Raw genomic sequence first — 20932 nt, 5'->3', positions numbered from 1 at the left:
CTTAAAAACAAAGAAAGGAAAGGAGCCTTTTTGTGAGCAGAGGGAACAGTTGGGGTGTGTGTGTGTGTGTGTGTGTGTGTGTGTGTGTGTGTGTGTGTGTTCGATAAGCCTATACAATTTGGTACCATTGTTTATACTTGTCAGGGTAGATCATTTGGAGACTATCCAGCAGCTCTTGACAGCAGTGGTCAAGAAGATTCCGTTAATTACTGCAAAAGGTAAGACAGTTGTTCTCAACCCACACGTTCGTTTTGTTAAATTGTAAAGTACTTGGAATGTTGCAGTGATTGTGACTTAGCCAGCCACTTGCAGGGGTCTGGGAGTCACAGGATCTTGGTTATATCTGGTTAGACTTGGGTGCAGGCTGGCAACGAAACCAAGAGCCCTGTGCATGCTAAACAAATGCCTCAATTCTCAGCTACTTTACCCCAACCCTCCCTTAGACCAGTCAGGTGGTTTAGACAGGGGGAGTAACAGCTTCATGGAGTTAAACAAATGCAACATACAAGAATCTAACACATTTTGCATCATTAAACAAATGTTCCAAAGCATAAACAAATGTAATCATCGTCAACTAATATTCCACAACAATCTCCAATAAACAAAATTTGTCTAAACCACAGCAATCTTTCTTCTAGGTGAAGATGCCAGCTGCTTTTCTGCAAAGTCCGTGGAGCAGTATTATGGCTGGAACATTGGGAAAAGGAGAGCTGCTGAGGTAAGACTGTTTGCCAGCTGGGTTTTTAGCCCACCACCGAAAGCCAGGCAGCAAAGCGGGGTCAGCATCTGTATGTGCTCTATGTGTAAGGAAAAATGAGACAAATTTCAATGTATTTCTTTAAGGTGCTTGGTGCTAGATATATTTTTCAATCACAGATGTCATTCTCTGGATCTCAGATACCTTTGCAAAGGCCTGCTCTCCTGTACCAGTGGAAGTATCTCATGCTTTCTGGGGTTGGAGAGATTGTTCAGCAGCAAGATGGCTGCTCTCACAGAAGACTTGGGTTCATTTCCCAGCCTCATCATGGCAGCTCACAGTGGTCTGTAACCCCATTTCCAAGAGATCAGCGTCCTTCTCTAGACTCTTCAGACATTAAGCATGCAAGTGGCACACACGTGCACATAAAACTAAATTTTTTAAACTTGTAAATTTCAAAATAATAATAAATCCAGATTTTTATGGAGTACTTACAACAGTGTTGCCAGATGCAGTTGAATCGTGCGAAAAGACGGGACAGTGTATACAGTGTGGCTAGGCAGTAGCAGAAAGTAGCGTCATTATGGTTGGTCTGGAGAGAATGAAAAGTTTGCTCATGACTCAACAAAAAGTTGTAAATAGAAACCTAGGAGTTTCTATTTTATTTTGTGAACATTAGGACCAGTAGAGATTCTTTGTATTACATTTAAGTTTCATTGTGTGTTTGTGCGTTTGCATACACATACATGCCACTGCACACTGATGAAGGCTGGAGGACAGGCGGAGTCAGTTGTATCTTTCCTTACGGGTTCGCAGAGAAGCTCTTTTGTATGTTCTTTTGTTGCTATAGAGTGATAGAATCTGACTTTTTAATTGCTTGTTTTATTTTAGTGCATAGCAATTGATTTTAAAATTTAATGATTTAATTTTGGTTCAAAACCTTTTTAAGTGGCAAAGAGCAATGACAGTACGAAAAGTGTTACAAGAAATACTGGAGAAGAATCCAAGATTCCACCACCTGACACCCCTAAAAACCAAGCACATTGCTCACTGGTGCCGCTGCCACGGTTACACCCCACCAGATCCTGAGAGCCTGCGCCATGATGGGGACTCCATTGAAGATGTGCTGACCCAAATTGACAGTGAGCCAGGTAGGCCTTAGTAGGCTGCTTCCGTGTTAAGTGTGCATGCCTCCCTCCAGCCGTTAGGGGCACAGGGAAGCTGCTCTAGATGGCAAGACCATTTTTCTTAACCATGACACCCCAGACTACATGGCCCTTCAGAAATGTTTATACCCAAGTGTTTCAAGCATTTCCAGCCAGGAATGTTTACTTCATGCCATCAGGTAGCATGCACTGCTCCTCCTCAGCATTACTTTAAAGATTCCTAACTTACACTCTACCTCAGATAGAAGTAACTTCCCTTTCTTTGTGACCTTAGGGAACCCCTAAAAGGCAAGTTTGCCTTTTCCCACGAAGAAAGGCCAGTATCTTGGGTGTTTTCGAACCCCAGGGGAGGGTGTTAGGGGCACGTGAGAACAATCAACAGTGTTGTAGGAAAGAAACAGTATATATACTGCTACAGTTTGTATCAGTATATATACATATATATATATATATATAGTATATGTTATGTAATATACACATGTATATATAGTAAAGAAACAGTATATGTACTGCTACAGTTTGTAACAGTATATATACATATATATGTTGTATGTGTTATGCACTATACACATATATAAACAGTATATATAGTAAAGAAACCGTATGTATTGCTATAGTTTGTAACAGTATATGTGCATATATATGGTGTATATGTTATGTAATACACATGTATATAAACAGTATATATAGTAAAGAAACAGACAACTACTGAAGGATAACATTAGGATTAGAGCAGCATCTGATTGTGCCCTAAAGAGTAAGTTCAGCCAAGCCCTCTATTCCATCTGAGGGAACCTGGGGACAAGTGGATAAGTCCCTACCCCTTCTAGGTAAGTTTTGCTTTCTGCAGAAAACTTCCCGGGAGCCTGGTGCTCAGTGGTCGTTTGTCTCATCTGCTATGGCATGTAGTATCTGTGCTGAGAGAGTCTGTCAGCTTCTAGATCTGTGGCCTTGGTGAGCAGAGACCACATGGTAACCCCAAGTTTCATGGCACATCACCAACACTTGTAATTGGTAAAACAGGGAGCCAGGAGCTAGTGAGCCACCACCATTGTGTTGCTCATAAAAGCCCACCTTGTACCTGGCCTGGACCTCACGTCCTCTGTTGCAAAGGAGTATGTACCTGACTTTATTGTCCTGATGTTATTGGTACACACCTATTGAAGGCTGTCTACATTACCCTGTCAACAGGACTTCCCTCGGGGCAGTAAGCCAGAGTTCTCAGATAGTCCAGGCTGGCCCTGAGCTCACTGTGTAGCCAAGATGAATTTGTACTTCTGGTCCTCCTGCCTCTACCTCCCAAAGCCCTGGATTTATAGGCATGTGCTACCACACTCAGTGCAGTACTGGTAACCAGACTTGGGACTCCTAATCCCAAGACCTCCTGCATGCTAGCCCGGCGCTCTAACCAACTCAGCCACATCTCCAGCCTGAATAGAAGTGACTTTATGTTCTTCACTGTGCATTTCTACATTTTCCAGATTTTAAAAAATGAAGAAAATTACTGATTCAGGAAGTGGGGCAGTGGCCTTCTCAGCGGAGTGAATTATGTACTGTCTTTGGCCTTAATGGCAGATAGAGTACATTTAGAATAGGATGCCTGTCTGCATTTCTACTTCATGAGGCTCTGGTTCTCATGAGAGAGCTATAGAAGTTGAACTGGACAAGATTAGCTGGCAGCAGACTCTGCCTTCCCAGACTGCTTCCTCTTCTCTAGAGTGCCTGTCGTCCTTCTCCACTGCCGAGGACCTCTGCCGGAAGCTGGAGGATCTGCAGCAGTTTCAGAAACGGGAGCCTGAGAACGAGGAGGAAGTGGATGTCCTCAGCCTCTCAGAGCCGTTGAAGACGACCATTAAAAAGGAGCAGGAGGAAAAGCAGGAAGAAATGAGGTTCTACCTACCACCAACTCCAGGCTCGGGATTTGTCGGTGACATTACACAGAAGGTAGGACGCTACGGCTCTGGTGCTGTCAAATCATGGGCCAGGTGCAGAGTCCAGACACCCCACCAGATGAGCTCAAACACCAGTCTGCCAGGGTGATTGTGACTGGCTCCTGCCCATAACTTAGGTGTACCCCCACTTTCTCATATTGGAGCCTTCTGCAAGAGCTGTAAGTGCTTGGGGAAAGGTTGCGTGTTGAACATGGCTACAAAGCCGAGGGCTAGACACAGGCTTTGTCCTGGGTTCCTTGCTCCTCTGCCTCAGGAGAAGCGTTTCTTTTTCACAAGGCATATCATATTGCAGTTCCTACTTGAGGGAAGTCTCCTCCCAGCTTGCTACAGTTGCAGAGCACGCTTCCCTTGTTACCTGGGAGAGAACTCACAACCCATGGCACCTAGCAGCTTTTAATTATTGCTTGCACCATTTTGAATTTTTCAGAGACTCCAATCATGTTGTTTCATGATAAGAGGTTTGGGGTGAAAAAATGACTCCATGTTGTCCCGAGTGATTAGAGAGCCCTTCTCCTGCTTGCTCAGGAAGAGGTCTGCTAATGTTGGTGGAACACATGACTTTCTTCTGCTCTTCCAGATTGGGATCACCCTGCAGCCCGTGGCACTGCACAGGAACATGTACGCATCAGTGGTAGAGGACATGATCTTGAAGGTGGGTTACTGCTGCCAGCAGAGGGACTTGAACTGTGACCGAGGCTGGCCAGGTTAGACTCTAGGCCTGAGGGGAGCAGAGAAGACAGCTTTTAAATCCCTTGTCATATTTAGACTTTAAGTTTCTTTTCTGTTAAGTAAACTAAGTCATGTCCCTCTAAGAGCTGAGGTTTGTTGTTGTGTTGAGGGTAAACCACAGGCCTCATGCATGCCAGGCAGGTGGTCTTCCCCAGAGTCCCCGAGCTCCAGCACATGTCTGTGCCTTTTTAGTGCTATTTTGTATTCTCATTAAGAAGTATCCCAGCGACTGGAGAGATGGCTCAGAAGTTAAGAGGACTGGCTGCTCTTCCAGAGACCCTGAGTTCATTTCCCAGCAACCACGTGGGATTGCTCCTAACCATCTATAATGGGATCTGATGCCCTCTTCTGGCATAATGTTGTATACACAGATAAAGCACTATATACATAAAATAGATAAGTTTTCTTAAATGACTAAGAAGAAGTATCCTAGTGTGAGAAGTGTCTGTGCTCTTACCATTTTACAGAGGGAAAAAAACAGCCTCAGGTTTTCCCTGTCTGACAACAGAGAAGCAGCCACAACTGTCCTGTCCACGGGCAGAGGGCTAAAAAAGCAGCAGCTCCTTTGCCTGCCTGGTCCTCACCTCAGTTCTTTTCCATTCCGCATCCCCTCCAAAAGGAGGCTTTGGTAGCAGCCCTCACACAACACTCTTTTTTTCCTTAGAAAACCATGTCTGGTTAATGAAAACCTCTTCATCCAATTTATAATTTCTCTACATCATGGCCTCTAAACAAAAATTCAGTTTTTCCTGAGACCTTTGTAATGGTTGACAGTTATTTCAAAGGTTTTGGTCAAAGATGAGGTCGATTGTATCCTTTCCACTAGCAAGCAGGTGACTATTTTGTCAATACCAGTCTTCTGTTGTAGGCCACGGAGCAGCTGGTAAGTGACATCCTGAGACAGGCACTGGCAGTTGGATACCAGGCGGCATCTCCCAACAGGTACTGTTGCGCAGCTGAGAGCACAGGCTTTGCAATTCAGTCTCTTGAAGTTCTGTCTTCAATGTAGGAGGAGGTAGAGTTGCTGTGCTGGGCTTTAGACCCAGACTGAGGTCTGTTCTGTAGTTCTGAGAGAGCCTCTGTGGAGAGCCTAGCTGTGCCCCCCCCCCCCAGGTAGAGCAGGCAGCAGGTTCTTCCATTAAAGAGAGCAACCTCTCACACGGCAGACTCTAGGGTCAAGTTTGATAAATATTACCTAAGGTTTTTGTCATTGCAGACACATTATTCCTCTCAGAAACTGGGAAGCCAAGCTCCGAAAGGGAGTCGTCTCCAGTGTCGCAGACCACAGGCCCCACATTTAGACTCATCTCACTGGTTGGGGACCCTTGAGCTCACTGCCACTTCTTTTCTGATACGTTCATCTCTGAGTGGAATGCAGAGTTCCCTGGCCTTAAAAGAGCAATAGTCCACATCCTCCTTTCCTTCCTGTTCCACTGACAGCTGTCATAAAATCCTGTCACTGTATTGCAGTACCTGAGGATATTAGGTCAGACATATGTAGACAACATAGAGGTCTTGAATTTAAAAAAAAAAAAAAAGAATTGGGGACAAAAATTTTCAGGTCTGCTCTCTGTTGCCTTGCTTGTGAATTAGGAGGAGCCATGCTTTTTCTCCTTGTTCATGACTGGAGATGTGGCACCCTCGGTTGTTTGAATGAGAGCCTGTAACCTCACACTTGGCTGACCAGGATTCACCTCCCGTCTTCTAAGATAAGAGAGATAGCCCATATTTTCATGCTGTTTGGAAGCAAACGAATCTGCTAAGACTTAGAAACACTTAGAAGAAGACTTAGGAACATTTTCTTCTGCTGTCTCTTTTCTCTGTCGGCTAATCATTGAGCCAACATGAAGTTGTTCCTGTAACCGGGGGTAAGATTTGAACCCTGGGTAGGACTGTAATTGGAGTTATATCTTTAATCCGAAAGAAGAATTCATAAAATGAATGGGCCTGAGTCATTGCATGGCCTTTGTCGTCACATCCTTCTATGAGAATGGTCCTTTTAGTGAATTAACTAACTAAATGATTATTGAATGCATTTGACACTTTATACCTAATTATACTTTTGGGTCTTTTGGACTAGGGTTCCCAAAGAAATCACAGTGAGTAATATTCACCAGGCCATTTGCAACATTCCTTTTCTGGATTTTCTCACAAACAAACACATGGGGAGACTGAACGAGGACCAGTGAATACAGTGAAGATGGGAAGCTGTATCTGAAGTCTGAAGACTGGTGACGCTTGTGTCTGGGGAAAGGTGGTTTTCTGTGCGTTAGAATGCCATGGCTACCGTACTATTCCTTCTGTGTAACTGCGTGTATCACAAGGGCGTTGACTCCCAGGTGCAGCCCTTTGAAGACAGTTCTTTCCCAGTTCTGGAGGGCAGCTGAATGGACACAACTCTGTCAGCTTGTATTTCTTTACTCCGTACAGGCTCTGGAGGGCCTTAGTGTGAGACAAGGCACATACACAAGGTGCTCCCTCTTTGGGGTGTGCTTGGGTTCACATGGGGCCTACTTTCCAGAAGGTGGAGATATATCTGACACGCTGGTCTAGGGTAATCTAAAGAAGAACAGCAAGGACATACCTTCTACCTTGGCTGCAGTGTGGAAAGGCTGCACTCTTGGCCAGTGTGAGTCAGCTATGGAAGGAGTAATATGCCATGTGGAAAGTCAAGAGGCTTCAGACTGAGACTTTGTCATGGGACCCCGGTGCCAGTGCTTCTGTGACAGCCAGTGTCAAAGCAGTGCTGAGAGTCCCAGCAGAGATCAGAAGGCAGCAAGCCTGTGCTCATGAGACCAAGGAAACTATCACTGTTGGTGTGAGCATCATCCACAGAGTCAGGCACTTGGCCTGTGGTAATATGAGCACTGGGTCCTCATATCCATGATGGCTGCAGAAGCTTTTCCTGCTGCCGCATGTCCAGGGGCTGGGGAGGCAGCCTCAGGGCAAACCTTCCTGGGATTGTCCCCTTGGTGGACCTAGGGTCCTGTCCTTCTCTGCCAAAGAGTCTTATTGAGATGAAAAGGGTTGAAACACCTGTGAGTGCCTTACTGTGGGCGAGAACTGCTCTGACCCAGTGTGCCAGTACTTAGGAACAGAGTCGCTCTGTGAGGGGCAGATTGGAGTCTGTGGACGCTAGGGCCTCTCCAGTCCTAGTCACTCTTGTGGAGGCAAAGGAAAGACCTTAGTTTCAGTTGGAAACATTCTCTTACTCTGCTCAAAGCAAACTTGAAAGATCTGAGTCAAAGTCAAAGACACTTTAGGTAAGCAACAGAAAATCTGTTCTCCCAGTCCCGTAGATTGGTGTGTGAGTCAGGAAACAGCGGGAAGGTAGCTGGGTGAAATATGACTGAGAGCTGCAGGTACAGAAGGGATCTTTCCAGCAGGAATAGGACAAGCATGGCTTAACGGAAGACTTGGTATATAAGCCTTAAGAATTTGGTCTGGAGACCACCCAGCAGATTGATAGGCCCACACACAGATTTCTTTAGAAGTGGACGGAGACCTACTTGGTAGGTTATTCAGATGAGAGCAGATTCATTTGTTGTGATGAAAACCTAAAGAATTTGCTTTTTGATAAAGAAATAGCAAATGATTTAAGAGTCTCTGTGTATGTTAATGTTTCAAGTGTTTTTCTATTATAATGTGTAACATAATTGTGTATCATTTTGTCTACAATAAAACTTTTAGTATTTGTGATGTGTTTTCTGAGCTGGAAGCGCCATACTTGGAGGGCTCATTGGGATTTGACCATGGTATGGATCTTGTGAATTTAAATTACTATCTTCTTCCTTCAAAAAAGTTCTGCAACCATGTAATATAAAAGGATCACAGATACATTTAGGTCCCATATAAAACAGAAGACACTTTGCTTGGTGACCATGAACATAATCATTTCATACAAGCAATTTAAGGAAGATTCATGAACGGGTTCAATTTTGCAAAAAAAATAAAAAATTAAAAAAGAGATAGTCAAATAAACTGGTTTATCACTGAGTTAAGGTTGGTCTGTGCTGAGGTCTGAAAGCCACTCCTATGACGGCCCTTGTATTGTCATCTGGTATTCTGGCTTTTAAAAAATTACCGAAAGGCGAAGACACTGCAAAACTAAAGGCTCTGAAGTCTGTGGCTTTTGAAGGGAATTTCTACAAAGAGGCCTAGGAATACAGTCCACAGAGGTAGCCTGCTGGGAAGCAACGTCACAGAGAGCCAGTGAAAAAGCAGAACCCCAGAGAGTAAGGTTAGCTGGGGCATAGGTCAGGGTGGGTGCTGACAGCCCCTCCCTGGGCCTCAGGTGAGTGGCATATTCCATCCAACAGAAGCCTGGAGTCTTGGAGTTCTGTCCTGTACAGCATAGTGAGGTAAGACTTGAGCATGTGAAAGAACTTGGAGGGCTTCCGCTTTAGTCGGCCTCATAATGTACAGACAGCTGATTGAGGCAGTTTTCAGATTGGTCACTGTGGTTATGGGATAATTAGTATTGAACACTCTGCTCAAATTAACAGATTAAACTGCTCTTTATTTTTCAAAAACTTACAGAATATAAAAATCATTAAATTTTATAGTAATTTTAGCAGGTATGATAAAGTATTTTTAAAAATTAGGGCTGGAGAGGTGGCTCAGTTGATGAAGTGTGTGCAGTACCTGAGTTCAGTCACTAGAACCCACATAAAAAAGGTAGACATGGTGGTGCACACTTAGAATCCTAACACTGAAGAGACAGAGGCAGACCCCTTGAGGCCTGCTATAGAGCCAACCTAGCCTACTTGGTGACCTCCAGACCAATGAGAAAAGGGAAAGATACCTGAAAAACATTTTGGGTGTCCTGTTCTCTACATGTGTACCTTGCACATACATGAACACACATATGCATCCTCACATATGTACCTGCATGTACAGGAACACATTGACATATCCTCATATACTGAAACATGCATACCTGCACAGAGTGAAACACACACATGTATCCACACATACTGGAACACACTCCTTAGAAATGAACCCTGCTGACCCTCCAGTGCATCTCTCTGGTCTTTGTGCACATTGTGTGTATGGATAGACTCAGGACTAAGAACATGACTGCTACTTGTCTTAGTTGCCTCTTGGGTTATCCATGGAGCTTTGAATGAGGAGGGACTTCTTACGAGTAGGTTTTCATGCTTAAATGAAGGTTGGTGGGAAGAGCTATGTGGCACATTGCTGAGGTTCTAAACAACTTGTGACCTAGCAGAGGTCAGCTTCACTCCATGACCACTGCAGTGCTACAGTGCCGGAAAGGGACAAGTGTGTTTTATGCTTGCCAAATGCAGCAAAGTTGTACATCTCACACCAAGAGAATGAATGTATGGAGTGGGAGTGGGGGGTTGCTGGGCATGACGTATGGTCACTGGCAGACTCTTAGTTGGGGCGGGCCTGGCTACAGCAGGACCAAGAAGCACCTGGAAGAGAGTTAAGCAGGGAAGGACAATTCAGGACCTATGCTTGGCTGACTTCACTGTGTTAAGAATTGGATATTTCTAGCAAGCCAAGCAAGGTGTAGGCAGTAGCAACCTCACTTTCAGATGCAGAAATTGAAGCTCCCGTTGTCCCAGCTAGTGCGGAAGCAGCAGTGGCACAGATGGTCCCTTTTTCATTTAAGGGTGCAGGAGAGCTGAAGTGGGATGAAGGTTATGTACCACTGCAACTACAGCCCTCAAAAGAAGGACTTGGAGTTTCTAATTGTCAAGGATATTAGCAAAGTCACGCTACATTAAAGTCGTTACTGAGAGACCAGATGATTGGGGAAAATATACTTGAGTTTACAACTTAAGCCCAGCACATTTTTGCATTTTAGTAAATTGTTAATCTGCTCATTGCCTACATTTAGCTACCTAGCAGGCCATCTCTTCCTTCTCAGATACACTGAGCATGCAAACTGACAAATGTAGAGTAATGGGACCCTTGGTATATTCATGTGGTTTCAATTTTCCCTTCAGAATGATTCAGCAGCATTTCCTGGGCTGGCAAGAGGGAGGCGGGGGATGCTGTGTGGGAGGCCTGAGCTGCCTCCCCTGCCTTGGCTTTGAAGCGAACCTTTACAGTTCTTACCAAACACTGCCAAGCCTTTGAGACATCGTCTTTTTCTAGTGTTCGAGAGATGGTTCTGCAAAGGAAACTGGGCTTGTTCCACACAGCCATTCTGGCTGAAACCTGTGAAGACGAGTTTTCCAAAGGCAGAAGGAGTTGTCCCCACAATGGGGTAGTGAGTACCTATCCAGAGTTGAGGAGTCAGCAGGCAGGAGGGTCAAGGTGCCTGTAGGGGATGCTCTCCAGGTATGCTCCCAGCCCCTCACAGATGTGAATGACATCCCTTCTAGTCAGTCCTTGAGGGGAGATAGCTGAAATTAGTAGGCCAAGGCTCAGCCTCTAGAAATACGGGGTGAATACTATTCATGCTTTCAACATTTCACTCATCCTGGGAGTGTTTTCCCAGAAACATGATCATCTTGGCTATAAAGAAATTACATCTGAAAACTGAAAACGTGTGGATGATCTCCTCCCTGGATATATTTCACTGTGTCTGTATTCCATATATACACAGATATATTTCCATCTCTGTGTATTTGTGATACATGTGTATATATAAATTTTCTACCTGGGTATATATTACCGCCATGAGACTCATGTGCAGGTGATTATATGTATTTTTTAAAAACTTAAGATTTTGTTGTTGTTCTTTTGAAACACAGCCCTTCTATGTAGCCCCAACCCTCCCGGAACTGGTCTAGCTGTGTAGACCAGGCTAGCATTGAGCTCATAGAGATGCTTTTACCTCTGCCTCTAGAGTGCTGGGAATAAAGGCATCACTCCTGATAACCTAAGGTTGTTTTTTGTTTTGTTTTGTTTTTTTTCCCGTGTGTATTTGTTTTGAGACAAGTTTTCTCTGTGTAGCCCTGACAGTCCTGGGATTCACTATGTAGACCAGGCTGGCCTTAAAATCACAGAGATCTCCCTACCTCTGTCTCCCTGGGATTAAAGATATGTGTCACCACTGCCTGGCTAAGATTTCTTAATGTAGGCATGTGGGGCACTGGAGAAAGAGATGAGAAAACTGCCTGGGACTACCATAGGGTTATCAAATAAATTAACATGCATCTTGGGAAAACCACCCAAAGTTGGTAACTGGTCTACCAAGGACTTGATATATGCATATTTTTTCAGTCTGGAGCAGTTCAGGTCACAACCGAATTGAACCTCATATTAAAAATTGAAAGGTGCCAAATGGAACCAAAAGGAGATCAAGTCTCCTTCCCCCCACTGCTTGGGGCAGGGGGGAAGAGGCCGTGTGCAGCTGGTGGTGCTTCACCGGTGTGCCGTCTGCCTCCACTCCACACCACAGGCAGAGCCGGCAGCCATGCTGCTCCAGTCAGCAAAGAACCAAGCCAGTTCCCCTTCTGGAGGTGTTCCGCAGCTTTCCCAGCAGCCACGGTTTCCACGGTTTCCACTGGTCACACATTGAGAGTCCGGGGAGCTGATGTCTGAAAGATGGCTGAGGGGTTGGGTGTGAATTTTCTCACTTCTGGAACCTAAAATAAAAGTGTGGCCACATCAGTGGACTCTTAACTCCACTCGCCCCAACCCCTGGCTCTGAGAAAAGAATTCCTTGCCCCTTGGAGGAGCTGGTAGTGGAAGTTGACCAAGTGAGCTGTCACTACTATGATGGGTCACATGAGCTCCCTTTGACCTTTAGCTGGAGAGAAGATGCTAACTAGTCCTGCAGTCACAGTAAGGGACTCCACGCTTCACATGTGGCATGGCCTTGCTGCACCACAGAGCTATGCCTAAGACACTTAGGTTTTAGTATTTTTGCAGGGAGCAGGACTGTGCTAAGGCTGGAACTCGGGGCTTTGTGGGGGCTAAGCACACAGTCTACTGCTGAACTACATTCTCACCCTTGAAAGGCTCTAGCCCTGTTTATCAGGGGAGATGCTGGGGTTTAAGAGGCAGACAGACACTTCTCTCTAGAGAGGGCAGAGGGGACCCTGGGAATTGAACTCTGGCACTCACCAGAGCGCGCCAGAGAAGCCACCTAGCCAGCAGGTAGGTACAGTTGTTTGGGCACTGTTGTCCTTAACCACCATGCCATTTCATGCTCCCAGAATCTGTCTCCTGACCCAGAAGTGCCACCCTCAGGCTGACCTGGAACTTGGCCCCAGGATTGGGGTCCCATCCAGAGCTGTGCGTTGTGATGACTCTGGCCGATCTGGCCTTTGTGGATCTTGAGGGCTTCACTCCAGTCCAAGCTTGGAATTCCTGCCTGCAACAGACAATTCCCACAATAACCCTGCACAGGGTCAGTCATTCCCTGGGCCTGCTTCGGTTCCTAATGATCCTTTATCCTCCTGCACAAGCAGAGCTGGAGCACCAAGTGCTCCAGGCCGATGGACCAGCTCAGTAAGGTAGCTCGGGGCTGGCCTGCCCTACCATTCTGAGTGCTCCACCAAGAAACCTCAGCCATGTAGGCTGGGGAAAGCAGTGGCAGAAAATTGTTGTACAGGTATTTGCCCCCACCCCACCCCCACCCCCACTTGCCTTAGAGACAGACAAGCCCTAGTTCTCAAAGCCCTCCTGACACCTGAGCCTGTCCCAGATGCCAGGCCACTGAGGGGGCCCAGAACCAGTAAAGGCTATCACCTCCTTCGTGCCCACTTAGGTGCAAAAGAAATGCCATCTTAGATAGTGCCCAGCACAGTAAAGGTACATCCGCTTACAAATTGGAGGAAAAGGCTCAACCATATCTGACAACCTGAGTTCAATTCCCAGGGCCCACATGGTGGAGGTAAAGAACTGTCTCCCGCAGGTCTTCTGACTTCCACATATGCATATATGCACACACAATAAATGTAAAAAAAGTGAAGGTAAATCATGGGGCAGGATGAATGACTTAGTGGTCACGCATATGCTCCTCTGGCAAAGGATGGTAGTTCAGTGCCCAGCACCCACATTGAGAGTCTCCCAATCACCGGGCACTCAAGCTCCAGGGGACCTGTCACACTTCTGACCAGACAGACACCTCCACACACACAAATATATGATTTTTAAGAGTAAACCAAAATATAAAATGTGCTTTTTAAAAGAATTACAGTAACAATACAAACAAACAAACAGAAACTTCCAAGCTGGTCTGTAGTATGAGCTCCCATGAGCCATTTCCCTGAAGGGAAAGGACAGGCTAATCTAGCTCCATACCTCTCACTGAAATTTCAGGCTCAATTCCTCTAGTCCTGGAGTCCTCAGACCTTTTTATTCTGTCAGTGTCTCTACTTAATGGTAAACTCAGGAAGGCAGTCTCCCCTCCCCCCCCCCCCGCACCCCCTGACCATAGTCATAGGGCTCACCCAGCCAGGGCCAGTGCCTGGCTGTGCTAGGTCCTCCCCTACACTGGCCCAGTTATTGCCCTGAAGTCAACAAAGGAGTCTTTTCTTGGCAGCATCAGAACCTCGCCTCGCTGGGCAGGCAGATGGCATGGGCAAGGGGAGCTGGTGTCTGTGTGGCCAACACTGAAGAGTCTTGGGTATCAGGAAGAGCTGAGCCAGGGCCTGTCACATAATTTTTGCTTCAGAAGCATCAAGGTTCCAAAGACCAGCTGTCTAAGAACATACGCTGTTCTTGTTCTCCTGGGAAGGCAGGACCTCCCCCTGAGCATGCCCTAATGTCCCCAACTATCTCTGAGTTCTGTGCCAGGCAGCCTCTGAGTTCTGTGTCAGCTGCCCTGGGGTGGCAGCAGGGGGCTCAAAGCAGGAAGATCGAGAGCAGTGCCTGGGGTGGTGGCAGGAGGTGTTTCCAGAGTGCTTGTGACATAATAGAGCAGAGACAGAAGTGGACTCATCAGAACCGAGCTACCCATGGAGGAGAAAGGTGCACTATGGCTTACACCAAAATTAAGAAAAAAAAAATGCAAACTGCACTATGCTCCTTAAAAGCATCAGCCAATTTTTGTTGCTTCTTTTTTAAAACAAAAGCTTCAATACGTATCTATGGCTGGCCTAGAACTTGCTATGCAGCCAGAGCTGGCCTTGACCTCTCAGAGATCCACCTGCCTCAGCCTCCCAAGTTCTGGGTTTAAAAGCGTCTGCCACCACACACAGGTCTTTTCCCCTCCCCACATCTTTCATGGACCTGACCAACCTAGAAGAAACTATGGAAGCAAGGTCCAAACTCTGGGAGGAACTAGCAAGGTTGAGAGCCCCAAGCTGCCTGTATTGGACTTCTATGCCCATCTGGCCAGACAAACAAGGCAGATCAGTTCTTCCAGGAAGACCAACAGCCAAGTGAAACAGGACCTGTTAGCAGGGAGAGGTGGAGGCCAGAGGGTCCATGGCATTTATGGTCAGGAGTGACCACAGACCTGTTCTGGTATCTTTAGGATCCCTGGATGTGTTTTCTGAGTGCCTATAGCAATTTGCTTGAATGAAATACATCTTACAAGATGGAATATAGGATGTGATTACTCCAGCCTGGTCTTAGAGACTACCTTTGGCGGTCCCAGAGGCTAGATAATTTGGTGCTGGGGAAAGCCAGTAGTGTGTGATCCTGGGCTTTGGAAGGAGTGAGGACTGATAGCCAGGATCTTGCTATTCCGCGACTCCAGGGGAAGAAAGGGTTCCAAAGACAGAATGTACACTTGGTAAGGCCAGCCCCCATCTGTCAGTGCTTTTCCACTGCTGGCTTTGAGAAACTGGCTCCAAGGAGGTGGCCCAAGACCAGCTGTCTAACCCATGTTAAAGAATGAGAGCCTGCGGGGAACTACAGAATTGGTGCCGGAGTCCCATGCCTTTCCATGCTGTTCAGAGTCATGTAGCCTTGCATCCCAGCTCAGTTCCTCATTTGGAGAGGGGCAGCAGTGACAGAGGCCACAGAGAGTGGAGTCATGCATGCTGAGAGAACAGCACCTTGCCATCAACAGAGCCTAGAGGCCTGCAAGACATTCAGGCCTCATCTGCCCTCCATGTGGATTAGCCAGCCTCTCCTAACCATCCTTTCCTGGAATATTCCCCACGAAGAGGGGCTTGCACCAGTATTTCCAAGCTGCTCAATGGTATCAAAGGATGGTTTCCTTTCTTCCTTTGCAAGCCCCACCAATTGTCTGACCACTAGAATTTCAAGTCATTGCAAGGTGCTGCACACTCGGGACCACTGGAAGAACCATGAGTCAGTGAGACCTCTCATCTGTGGATTCAGCAATCGGAGACTCCAGCTAGGGCTGAGAGCATAAGGCCCTGTCTGCCTTGCCTCTAGCGGTGTCATCGAACTTCTAACAGCTCAGCACAAGGCCTGCCCTGCACTGCACATGCCCATTAAGTACCTTAGAGAGCACGGCCTTTATGGGGAGCCTGTCCTTAGCTCTGCTTCTTTGGCATGTACACACTTAGGATCTGTACTTGAAGAGCTTCACTGGATCCCACCCTATGACAGTCCCATAACTAGTGCTTCCCCAGTATTAGGACAGTGGGGCTGTGACCCACGTGCCATTTGCATTCAATTGTAAAATTTATTTTTATGTATGTGTATGTGCATGCGTCTGTGTGTGGGTGTGTGCAGTGAGTGTGGATGCCCCAGGTGTTGGTACTCCTTGAAGCTGGAGTTAACAGGCCATTGCAGGATGCCTGGCTGGAGTGTTGGAACTGAACCCCCATCCTCTGTAAGAGCAGTGTGCTCTCTTAATCGGTGAGAGTCCTCTCCAGCCCCCATGTACTTTTTAGTCCCAAGTTTCCATCCCACTTTTAAGGAATGTAAACGACAAAATTCCTAAAAGCATTTAAACACCTGTAACTGTAATGTTTAGTCCTAAACTAGGGATACCAAATGAGTAAAAAAAAAAAAATTGGGATGTATATCGTACCTAAGAAAAGGCTAACATACAGCACAGTTATTAACATTCAGAATATCTTTTTATGGTCAAATATCATACCTGGTTTAAAAAAAAAACAGTAATGTGTGCCAGAGATGGCTCAGAGGATGAAGGCCTGACACAACCTGGCACCCAAGTTGGGTCCCTGGAATCCTAAAGTTGTCCTTTGAGCTGCTCTTTGTCTCTGCCTCCATCTCTGGAGAGTCTCTGTCTGTCTGTCTGTCTGTCTGTCTGTCTGTCTGTCTGTCTGTCTCTCTCTCTCTCTCTCACACACACACACACACACACACACACACACACACACACACACACACACATATCAAAGACTTTTGAACAAAGTGCCAGTAAGAATGGCACCATGGAAGAAGCCGAGTGCATATGCATTTGTACATTGAGAATTAGAAAAGATCCATCTGTTTGGGAGGGGTGGCGTGAGGGTGTTAAGGGCGGTATCTGTTATTTTTGTCATTTCTAATTTTCCCAGTATGAGCATGCATTACTCTTCTGAGTAGAAAGAGGATGCAGGAAGTCCTTAGTTATCCAAAGCTGAGCTGCTAAGGGAGCAAAGGACCTTTGTGGAGTGTGCACTGGCCTTGGGCTCTGTGGGGTTGACCTGTGTGCAACCCTCTGCGCTCCTCCCACCCAAGTTAAAGGGCAGCAATCTGAGAGGGAAGGAGGATCAACGGTGGGGGGATGGAGGATGGGGGTGGGACTCCCTTTTGAGGTGCCATTCACCTTGGATCCCAGGGTAGGGAGCAACTGAGAAGGCAAGGCCATGCCGGCAGTGTCAAAAGACCAAAGAGATGACCAAGAGGCTCCCCTGCCACACTTTAGATCCTGTGGTAAGTATCCAGGCTACATGTCATCCCTTCCGCCACCCCGCTTTGGGACTCAGTTTCCTCCCACCACACGGGTCGAGATTCTAAGCGTTCCCCTGTCACAGCCAGATACCCACCTATAAGACGTGGTCGCTACAGCAGCTGCGTCCGCGTCCCCGACGGGTAGTACGTAGACCGCTCGGGCTGGGGTCGCTGAAGATTGGCCCCTGCGGCCGCCCGGCCCGGGCACGCGCTCATCCCTGGTCCCCGCGCGCGCGGTCCGCACGCCGAAGTCGCGCTGGTACTGGGTGAGCGGCACGGCGCGACTGGGCTCCCGCGCGCCTGCGACAGACGGGCTCCCACGCGAGGCGGTGCAGTCCGCGGCCGGCCCCTCGCTCCCGGGGTCCGAGTAGCCGTGCAGAGTCAGCGGCACCGCTACGTCCGAGCGGTCCAGCTGGTTCCAGCGCCGGGCCAGGCAGCACAGCCGACTGATGCAGGGCCACGCCATGCCGCTCGGCCACGCGCCCGCGCTGCGCGCGCCCGCCCGCCCGCTGCCCCCGCACAGCCGGCCGCCCCGCAAGGACAGCCTCCGGGCAGCCTTAAACTGCCTGCGGCCTTGGGTGGTTGAACCCTAACATTCCCCGAATGTGACCTCATAAATCAGACCTGGGTTTTGCAGAGGGAGGCAGTTCCACGCCGTCACGCTGCCTGCAGATGGGCGCAGGTGGCAGGAGCAGCGGACTCTGCTGGGGCTTGTGTGGACTCGGGTGGCTGCCGATCAGGGCTAACCTGTGCCAGGAAACGCCGCAATCACCCAGGGTGAAAGTTGGGGGCAACGGGAGTGTTGTAGTGAAGACTTGGGCCATGTTTCCCGAAAAACACATTTGAGTCAGCCCATGAATCACCATTTGCCATTTACTGTGCTGCTTTAACTGTGACAACCAATCCAGATTTCGTTAAGAGCTACCATTAGCTTCCAATCGGCCTCTCCCTGGGTTCTAAAACCCCCAAACTCCTTTCCCTGCTGTGCATTCGTGCTGATTTCTGGGCTGAAGATCAGTTTAACAGAGACAACACCTAGCTGCCCTGGAAAAGCTTTTACAGTGGATCAGATCTGCAGTCAACCATTCAAGCTGAGTTAGTTACACGGAAGTTCTGGCTGAACTTGGAATGTCTCAGAGGACCGCCACGCCCCGGTCAGTTGGTCAGCTCATCTCCCTAAGTTCATTAGCTAGAAGTTTTTACCGAAGTGGCGTACCACTGCCAAGTTTAACAGCTCAAGCCTGACTATGGCCCCATATTGACCAAAGTTAAACAGGAGCTCGGAAAGCCTTTTGCCAAAGGTGCATTCATGGGGACCCCTAAAGTATCCATCTCTCCTCACCCAGAGCAAACTGACTTTGGGGAACTGAGAGCTGGGCCCTGGGTTAGTCAGCCTGGCAGAAGAAGGTTATTAGTTATGAAATAATTCACGTGAGAAAGCTGCAGATCACCGCTCTTACCAAGCCAATTAAGGGTATATAGTGAGTCCTTTGATTAGCAGGCTGATTGGGACTCAGAAAGCCTCGGAGATTCTTGGTATGGAAGCAGGGCAGGGTAGGATTTTTTTGTTTTTGTTTTTGTTGTTTGTTTGTTTGTATTTAGGCAGGGTTTCTGGCTGTCCTGGAACTTACTCTGTAGACCAGGCTGACCTCAAATAGAGATCCCTGCCTCTGCTCCCGCTGGGATTGAAGTCGTGCACCACCACCACCACCACCACCACCACCACCACCACCACCACCACCACCTCAGGGCAAGGGTAGGGTTTTTTTAAGTCAAAAGGAAGAAATCACAACACACCAGGGGCAGGTGAGCATAGGGTGGGTTTTTTTTTGGGGGGGGAGTTTGTTTTGTTTGTTGGTTTTTTTTTAACAATATGCTGTTTCACAGCAGGGAAGGAATGGCCCTTTAATCATATAAGTTCATTTTTCTGGAGGAACCTTTTGTATATATTCAAGATACTTTCCCAGTAGGGAAAAAGGAATCTTTTTTCTTTTTCTCTTCCTTCCTCCCTCCCTCCCTTCCTTCCTTCCTTTCTTCCTTTCTTTCATTCTTCCTCTTTCCTTCCCTCTTTCCTCCCCTCCCTCCTTCCTTTCTTTCCTTCTTTTTTTAAAGTTTTTTTAAAATTTATTTTTATTATGTATACGATATTCTGTCTGTGTGTATGCCTGAAGGCCAGAAGGGGGCACCAGACCTCATTACAGATGGTTATGAGCCACCATGTGATTGCTGGGAACTGAACTCAGGACGGCTGAGCCATCTCTCCAGCTCCCCCCTCCCCATTTCTTTCCTTCTTTCAGAAGACAAAGTATTGTTTACAATCTGGGTGAGAGTCCAGAGGGGAGAAGATGTAGTGCTGGAGCACCTAACTTCTAAGTCATTTCATGGCCAGTGAGATGACTCAGTGGGTAAAGGCACTTCCCACCAAGCCCAGGGTCTTGAGTTCAAGCTTGTGAATCCACATTATGGAAGTAGTACTGACTCCCCCACATTGTCCTGTGACCTCTGGGTGAATTATGGTGCGTGCTCCTACATGCAAAGGCAAGATAAACAAGCAAATACAATAAAACATTTTAAATGTGTGTTTATTTTATGTGTATGAGTACATGTATATATGTAGACCATGTGCAGAGGCCAGAAGAGGAAATCTGATCCCCCAGACTGAACCTATAGATAGTTATGAGCTACCATGTGGATGATGGGAACTAAATCAGGTCTTCTGCCACAACAGCAAGGGTTCTTAACTACAAAGCCATCTTTGCAGCCCTGTAAAACATTTTAAATTAAAAATTTAAAATAAATAGTTTTACAGAAAAGATAAGGCTGGGAATTAGGGGTACCTGTCTATAATCAGTCTGTGAAAGGTGGAGACAGAGATCAGAAGCAAGTTCGAGGCCCATCTAGGCTGCATAAAACCCTGTCAAAACACACACACACACACACACACACACACACACACACACACACACATCTTTTAAATTATAGTTTTCGGTGTTAGAGATTGAACCCAGGACTTTGTGCATCCCTGAGCTACCTTCACAGACCCCTTTACTTGTTCATTCATCAAACTTACTTCATGCTAGCGTTGAGTGCCCTCAAGATATTGTGTGCTGGATGAAAGGAATGTTAGTCCAGAGGGTATAAATGGGGAGGGCTGAGGTTAGGCTCACCTGTTCAAGGGAAGAAGGCTAGTCCTGGGAAGGAGTCAGAGAAGGGTTGAGGGGTAGCCAAGCAGGGCTAGCCTCGACAGACATACAAGGAGTTAATTTTTTCCTAGGTGACAGTAGTCGGGATGACTTGCATTTCTGGTACTCTGTCAGTCACATGGAGCAGTGTGACATTTTCAGTGCCAGCTGGAGAAATAGTCTGGGACTGGAGAGAGTGGGGACTGCTCTAGAGCCCTGGCACAGGCGTGGAGAGGGAGGGCTGGCTTCTAGGGTTAAGAAGCAAGGCGGGGAAATCTGAAATGGCAAGACGGTACTTGGATGGTAAAGGCACTCGCCGCCAAACCTAATAGCTTGAATTTGAGTCCCAGGCCCCCCGTGTGGTGAAAGGAGAGAACCAACTCTTACAAATTCTCTTCTGACCTCCACACATGTGATGTGAATTCCTCACCAACAATAAAGTGTAAATCTTTTTTT

At 47.1% G+C, this 20932-nt stretch overlaps 2 protein-coding genes across 7 annotated transcripts in view; one reads left to right on the top strand and one right to left on the bottom strand.

The window, feature by feature from the left end:
• Yeats2 (YEATS domain containing 2) overlaps positions 1 to 8243 on the top strand; it is a 90166-nt gene extending 81923 nt beyond the window's left edge. For 5 of the 6 annotated variants that reach the window (XM_087902326.1, XM_087902328.1, XM_087902342.1 and 2 more), the window contains 7 exons: positions 145 to 218; positions 639 to 718; positions 1647 to 1848; positions 3581 to 3807; positions 4393 to 4467; positions 5413 to 5486; positions 6625 to 8243. In XM_087902326.1, coding sequence (XP_087758452.1) covers positions 145 to 218; positions 639 to 718; positions 1647 to 1848; positions 3581 to 3807; positions 4393 to 4467; positions 5413 to 5486; positions 6625 to 6733 — 841 coding nt within the window. In that variant the 3' untranslated portion in view covers positions 6734 to 8243. The other variant, XM_087902354.1, reaches the window with a different exon arrangement.
• A 799-nt stretch (positions 8244 to 9042) lies between these two features.
• Map6d1 (MAP6 domain containing 1) lies at positions 9043 to 17776 on the bottom strand. Its single transcript, XM_048445179.3, has 3 exons — positions 17390 to 17776; positions 12723 to 12840; positions 9043 to 12109 (listed from the first exon to the last, which is right to left on the bottom strand). Exons 1-3 carry the CDS (start codon positions 17758 to 17760, stop codon positions 12032 to 12034), a joined length of 567 nt encoding a protein of 188 aa, XP_048301136.3. The 5' UTR covers positions 17761 to 17776; the 3' UTR covers positions 9043 to 12031.
• Positions 17777 to 20932: the final 3156 nt, after the last annotated feature.

This window comes from Myodes glareolus, chromosome 2 (assembly GCF_982192425.1).
Source record: "Myodes glareolus chromosome 2, mMyoGla1.1, whole genome shotgun sequence".
NCBI classification, from domain to species: Eukaryota; Metazoa; Chordata; class Mammalia; order Rodentia; family Cricetidae; genus Myodes; species Myodes glareolus.
Note: the sequence above shows the minus strand (reverse complement) of the source record. Positions and strands in the feature narration are given on the sequence as shown.